The sequence below is a fragment of the Poecilia formosa genome, unplaced genomic scaffold, assembly GCF_000485575.1.
Source record: "Poecilia formosa unplaced genomic scaffold, Poecilia_formosa-5.1.2 Scaffold610, whole genome shotgun sequence".
NCBI lineage: Eukaryota > Metazoa > Chordata > Actinopteri > Cyprinodontiformes > Poeciliidae > Poecilia > Poecilia formosa.
Genome location: NW_006800549.1, coordinates 26,762 through 33,931, shown reverse-complemented (window position 1 = coordinate 33,931; position 7,170 = coordinate 26,762). Strand labels below are relative to the sequence as shown.

The 7,170-nt window shown below is 38.1% G+C and overlaps 1 protein-coding gene and 1 pseudogene across 2 annotated transcripts in view; one reads left to right on the top strand and one right to left on the bottom strand.

Moving 5' to 3' along the window:
- Positions 1 to 627: 627 nt before the first annotated feature.
- Positions 628 to 4,760, bottom strand: LOC103130146 (UDP-glucuronosyltransferase 2C1 pseudogene; annotated as a pseudogene).
- Positions 4,761 to 5,758: 998 nt separating this feature from the next.
- LOC103130147 (ubiquitin-conjugating enzyme E2 Q2-like) overlaps positions 5,759 to 7,170 on the top strand; it is a 15,264-nt gene continuing 13,852 nt past the window's right edge. For both annotated transcript variants that reach the window (XM_007541470.2, XM_007541469.2), the window contains exon 1: positions 5,759 to 6,011. In XM_007541470.2, the coding sequence (XP_007541532.1) occupies positions 5,853 to 6,011 (159 nt within the window). In that variant the 5' untranslated portion in view covers positions 5,759 to 5,852. The remainder of the gene's footprint in view (positions 6,012 to 7,170) is intronic.

Here is a 7,170-nt window from a genome sequence, read left to right as displayed (position 1 = left end):
TTCCAACGTCATGCAAAGGTGGCTAACATTTATGTTGGCGGCAGTTAACAGTAACTTCCAGCCGATATAGTAACTTTTAAAAACGGAATCAATATCCGAGACTCACCATTCTGTTTCTGTCAAAACCGAAATAGCAATATTAGTAGTGATTTCGCTGCGATGTTGTGATGCTCCGATATTTACATTTGCACAGTTTATGTCAGTACAAAGGATAAGAGAGAGTCCGCTCCTTATCTTCTTCAGCTTAAGGTTTGGAATCCAATATCTCCTTCACTAGCCACTACTGCCATCTTACGGCGTTAATTGGTATTACAACAGCATTTAAAATGAAAGTACAGGTTTTCATGATGAAAAACCTGTACATAATCAAAATGTCACAATATTGCCACCTTTAAAAAAATATTACATAAACAGTGTCATTGAAACAAGTTTTGTGTCCTGAATAAATACAGTCTTTCTGCCATGTGAAGATATAAAAAATATATATCTAAAATTCAATTAAGCTGTTTATGCTGGGGGTTCAGTGAAGCTGCGTCACTATGATCTAGTAGGTATGGAGTGCATACAAAATACTGCAACAGGGTTTAAATGCAAAAAAAATCACAAATTAGTAAAAATGTTACTTGAGAATCATTTTTATTTTTACATTAGTGATGTTTAATTTTTCTCCCAGTGAAAATTTTCTTCCACAACAACCTAACAACTGAAACCCAGATGATCGTTACAAGCAGAACAGCTGCTAACAAGGCAGTGAAGACGTCAACAGAGTTGTAAACAAACCAGGACATTTTATGGGCGTGTGTCTGCAGATGACGGGCCCCATTGTGTCTGATGACATACTCGATCCAAAACACAGCCTGATCCAGAGGTTTCACCGGCTGATCTCTGTGCAGCTTAGAGAGAGTCTGCATGTTATCTCCATAGGTGGAGTTGTAAATTACTGTCATCAGAGTGTCTTTGAAGCTATGCCTGTCGAGCATGGCAATGTCTACGATGACAGCTGCTCCCTTCGCCTTGATCCTGGATAGATTATCAGGCTGATCAAAGAATAAAGGAAGTCCAATCACCGGAACACCGTGGTAAATCGCCTCCTGGACGCCGTTGGTGCCTCCATGTGTGATGAATACTCGAGTTTTAGGATGACCTAAGAGGTCGTTTTGAGGCAGCCACTTCACTAGCAATGTGTTGTTGCCCAGGTTGTTTGGTTTTTGTCCTACATACCTCCAAATAACCTTCTGAGGCAATTGAGCAAATGCTGCAGCAATCTCTTCAGAGATATCCTGAGGCAGGTTGCTCACCAAAGTCCCTAGAGTCATTACAACAATCCCGTGATCTCCAGAGCTTTGGACAAACTCCTCCAGATCAGCAGGGAGGGACTTAGAAGGCTTACACTGAAACCCTCCTATGTAGACGACATTGGGCACTGTTGGACGCAGGAATTCAAACACAATCTCATGAGCCAGATATCGGCATCGAGGAAAAACGTTGAGTAATCCACATCAGGGCCAAAGAACCGCTGGACGATTGGTTTGTAGGCAGGTTCTGAGATGTACGATAGAGTGTACTTCCCTACAAAGTAACTCAAGACATTCTTTAATCTCTGAGGGAAAGTCATTTTATCTGTGAGCTCAGTTGCAGTAAAGGGAATGTATGAGAGAGGAGAAGGAGCAATGAGGAAGTGGGCTTCACCCTGGATGGTCCATCGGACATTAAACACCAGAGGAAGTTGTAGTTTGCGCGCCAAAATTGCACCTCCACCGATGCCAGGGTCTGTCAGGACCAAGTCATATTTGGCAGCGTCCAAAGACTGCATCAGATTCTCATTCTCAAACATGTGTGTAATTACATCCCCCACTTTCTTATGAAACTGGGAGAACTGGTCTAGTAGCACCCACTCCATTTGCATGCGAGTCCAGATGTTGGACCAAAATGATTCGGGTTTTATTTGAAGCCGAATCTCCAGCTGTCAAGATAAGTACACGTCGAAATTTTCCTCAAATCCTCCTCGGCAGGGAAGAGTGACAGAGGTGTATAGGGGGGACTTTTCCTTGATGTACCAGCTATCAGAGGGCCGAAGCACCGTGATCTCGTGGCCCCTGGCATGCAGTTCCTCTATGATCACTTTCATGTTTACCCAGTGGCTTCCGTCCAATGGGAACACCAGAATTTTGCCCCCTGATGCAACTGATAGTTGCACTAAGAGCAACATAAAGGTGAGGAAAGAGGAATGAGACATCTTCATGCTGATCGCAGAATACCTTCAAAAATAGAGAAAATAAAGTCAGTGAAGGGACATATCCTCTCTTTTCTATACACCTTGGTAGAAATTATCCTTTAAAAAATATCAGCAACTGTGACCTGTATCACTTGTAGAGCTAGATAACAAGACTGAATAATGTATCACAATATAAGTATTTCATTTTAGACATTATTGATATATTGATTCAGTTTTTTTGTTTTAAATATCTGAAATTCTGCCGAACTGGTGAAATGACATTTCTTCTTTTATCCACAATTATTTTTGAGCAGTTTAAGGCACAGTGAGGAAACCTTACAACTTCTCCACAAGTTACTCAGCAGGTTGTTGCTAGGTAAAAGTGAGTGAGTTGCTAGGTAACCAAAGAGTGAGTGAGTTGCTAGGTAACCAAAGAGTGAGCGAGTTGCTAGGTAACCAAAGAGTGAGCAAATTAGTTGGTGCCACTCATCTTGCTTAGCTGGTAGTGAGAGTTTAAGCAGCTAAAGCCTTTCCTCTCCGACACAGACACACACCTACAGTTTTTGTTAAGAGTTTCATAAGTTTCATACTGAAAAAATATCTGTATGTTATTTATATTAAATGTTTTAGTCCTTAAAATACCAAAAACATCCACATAACTTTTGATTTTGGTTTGTCTGCTTACGTTATTTTTAAATATTAAATGATTGATGTTTTGATCATCTACTCAGTATTTGAGTAGCCAGTTTACCAATTTTTTTTTTTTACTGTACTTGAGTAATTTCTTGGACAACTACTTTTTATTTTGACTTGAGTAAAAATATGTTGAAGAAATGCTACTTTTACTTGTGTATAATTTTCGGATAGTCTGCCCACTTCTGCTTGAAACCTTCCACATTTTATTACATTACAACACAACTGTGTCTTTCTATTATATGTCATGTGATAGGACACAAGAAAGTAGAAAATAATGGTAAAGAAGAAAAGTGAAATGTTTTTCCAGTTAACAAGTATATTAAGTATATATACTTTGTGTTGTTCTAATCAAATAAAACCCCAGTAAAAATCATTTTAGTTTGCGGTTGTAATGTATTTTTTTTATTATTATTTACATTCCAGGGATATAAATAAGGTTTTGGGTGTTTACTGACATTTTTGCTGTTCAACCCTACTGTAACTTAACTCATATTTAAATATTGGAAAGTGAGAATAATAACTGCTCTAACTTTCAACACAAGAACAAGTTACAAATATGATATAGTTAAAATAATCCTATTTGAAGGCACACAAACAGTTGTTTCCATGAACATGTTGTATGATGCATTGGACTTTAACTCTTGCATAAGATGTGTGCACTAAACCGACGCACGTTTCATGGTAACTTTACTTAGTTTTTTATTTTATAATATTTAATATTCTTACCTGAAGCTGGTTTTTATCTTTATGAACAGCAACTGAAGAGAAAACACTTTGCTCTCCTCCTTGTCTGCTCTGTTTGTGTGTCTTGGAGTCAAACGTCACATACGCTGTGATAGTTGTGTTATGAAATGTGTACATTGGTCATTGAACTGTCATAGTGGTTCATGTTTTGTTTCACGCAGAACACGGAACAGATTAATCTGTGACGCCATCTAGTGTCAAGTTAGAGCAGCTTCCGGTTAAACTGAACTGATCTGATTAAAACGTTAAGCATTGTGTTGTTAAAGTACTTTCAGTTAAACAAGGTTATTAAATATGCTTTTAAAATGTTAATTTACATAAATGATCTAGATTATACCACATTTTGAGTTATGCTGGAAAATAATAAGGAAATTATTCTCCAGGTTCCCTCTAAATAAGTATCAATGCTGGTTTTATCTTTATTTTTTTATATATATTCAGGGTTTTTTTAGGTGAACTATATGGTACATAATAGTACTTTTTGTGTTCTGAGCTCTACAGTTAACTAAGAATAGCAACAGAGGTGTGAAAAAGTGTTTGCCCCCTTCCTGATTTCCTCATTTTTTGCATGTTTGTCACACTTCAGTGTTTCAGAACATCAAACCAGTTTAAATGTCAGTCAAAGACAACACAAGTAAACACAAAATGTAATTTTTAAATGAAGGTAACCTACATGGTCTGTGTGAAAAAGTGATTGTCCACTAAATGGTTGGGCCACCCTTAGCTGTAACAAATTTAATAATTTGCAATAACTTAAAAGATTTTTGTTTGTTTTGTTTTGTTTTTACAGAAGTATGGAGGAATTTTGGCCCATTCATCATTGCATTTTTGAACAAGAAAGACCTTTTTATGATCATGCCACAACATATAAAAGTTACCTGGGTCAGGACTTTGACTAGGCCACTCCAAAATCTTCATTTTGTTCAGAGGTGGACTTGCCGGTGTGTTTTGGATTAATCAGCTTGACGTCATGAACAGATGGCCAGACGTTTTCCTTCAGGATTTTTAGATTGAAAGCAGAATTCATGGAATCATGAATTCTTATCAACAGCTTATCAGCAGTAAAACTTGATAAGCAGGATCAAGTTTTACTGTTGGTATGATGTTATTTTTCTGAAATGTGGTATTACTTTAATACAAATGCAACAGGACACACACCTTCCAAAGACTTCAGTGTTTGTCTTGTCAGTCCGCAAAATGTTTTTCCAGAAGTCTTGAGAATCATAAAGATGTGTTGTGGAAAAATTGAAATGAACCTTAATGTTCTTTTTGCTCAGCAATAGTTTTTGTCTGCCATGCAGGCCATTTTATCCACTCTTCTCCTTATGGTGGAGGCATAAACTCTGACCTTAGCTGAGGCAAGTGAGGCCTGCAGTTCTTTGGATGTTGTTGTGGAGTCTTTTGTGACCTCTTGGATGATTCTGCTTCGCTATTGGGATAATTTTGGTTGGTTCGCCACTCCTGGGAAGGTTCACCACTGTTCCATGTCTTCACAATTTGTGAATAATAGCTCTCATTGTGATACACTGGAGTCCCAAACTTCAATTACTTTCTTTCTCATGTTTCTGAATTTCTTTGGATCTTGGCGTAATGTCTAGCTTTTGATGATCTTATGCTATACTTCACTTTGTCAGGCATATCCTATTTTAGTGATGTCTTGACTGACAGCAGGTGTTGTATATATATATAGCCCCAAAACTAATTATGTTAGTTTTGGAGCCCATAGATTGGGCACCAAATATGACTCCAGCCCAGGGGCCGGCATCTTTGTAAATCCGGCCCTGCCTAACAGTCATGTAAAAACATGACTGTTACATGTAAATGAACATATACATAAACATAATATGTCTATATTGTATTAAAACAATAAATAGAACTTCAAGGTTCTATTTATTGCATTTCCCTACTTAATGTTTTATTATTACTATTATTTTTGCTAAGCTGAATAAATACTACTCCTAGAACAGACAAATTATATATGTATATTTGAAATTACCCAAAATTATTTTTGCTAAAATAATGCGTAAAGTATGTGGAAAAATGCGCAACTTATTAATGGTTTTCAGCTCAGTCTCCGGCTCTTTGTTGTTGTTCTCACGCTAATATGCGAGATCCGAAGAACCGACTCCACTGCGCGGTCGCATTCCGCCCTGACTTCCCCTCCGCCAGCGGCCTGGTGCTTTGAGATGAACAGAAGATGTCGGTTTCGGGGCTGAAGGCCGAGCTGAAGTTTCTGGAGTCGATTTTTGACCCAAATCACGAGCGGTTTCGAATAATAGACTGGAAACCCGACGAACTAAGCTGCCAATTCAACGTAACAAGAGAGAAGCTGCTGATCATCCACTGCAACATCACGGTGAGTTTGAGGCCAGGCTAGCGACCTGACTATCATCTGAAACCGAATCACTCCTCCGAACCAACCGTGTTTACAAACGCAACTGCGAGTTTAATGTTCGCTTTTGTTTCTTTTTTATTTTTTACATTTGACGATATGTAATTAAAATATTCAACGCGTTGTAAGAAGAAGATAATACCGTGAAATAGTTGACTTCACTTTTAAAATGCAGAGAATGCTACCAAAACGTTTGGTAGTAACGACGCTGCGGTAGCTTTTTTTTGCTAGCATATTAACTGAAAGTAACGCTAGCTTGCCTGTTAGCCAAAATAACTGCGTTACCACCTCAAACACAACACGTTCCAACTTTATTTTAATAGAAATTGATTTAGTTTGATTAATAAACGAGTTGATTTTGTTATAGAAGCCTCTCACCTTGTAAGAAGATTTTGGAAAACATTTTTAACGAATACGTCGTAACCAGACGCAACGTCCAGAAGCGGTTTAATGGAATGTTGTTTTCTACCTTTCCAGTAAATAGACTGATCCCATTAGCCAACGTTTTGGCACGGCTATGTTACTTCAACACCTTAACATTTTACGGAAACGATTAGATGCCAGACACGTTTAATGAATTATTTTCTGGTTGTATTTATTTGAGGACACAAAGAACGTGTCTCCTAGCACGTCACCAGTTATCATATCCCATGTTCCCCTCTATATTATTATGGTTTTTAGTCACTTTCAAACTAAAAGCGCTTAAAATCCCTTAAGTGTAGATGACAGGTGTTAGAACTGGATGCCCCCGTTGTCACAGCAGTTGTTTTTGTATGCTTCAGGTAGCACAGATGAAGAAGCTCTCCGACATCCTGACCACATCCTTGTTTCTCTGCACAAATACGCACACGCAGTTCAGCTTTCACTGGGTTTTTGGGGGGAACACAGTCTTGTTTTGAGATCACAGGTAGTTGATGCATCTCAATTTTATGTTTCTGGTGCACAGTGGGCTCGTTAAATAGCGAGGCTATTGAAAGGAAAAGGTGGAGCTTTTGTTTGTGTTAGACCAGGTTTAGCTGGGAGCTCTGAGAGGTAAATGTTTTCATAATTGCATAACTATTACAGTTTCTTACTATATTTGTTAACAATTGGATGTGTTGGGGACACACATATATATATATAT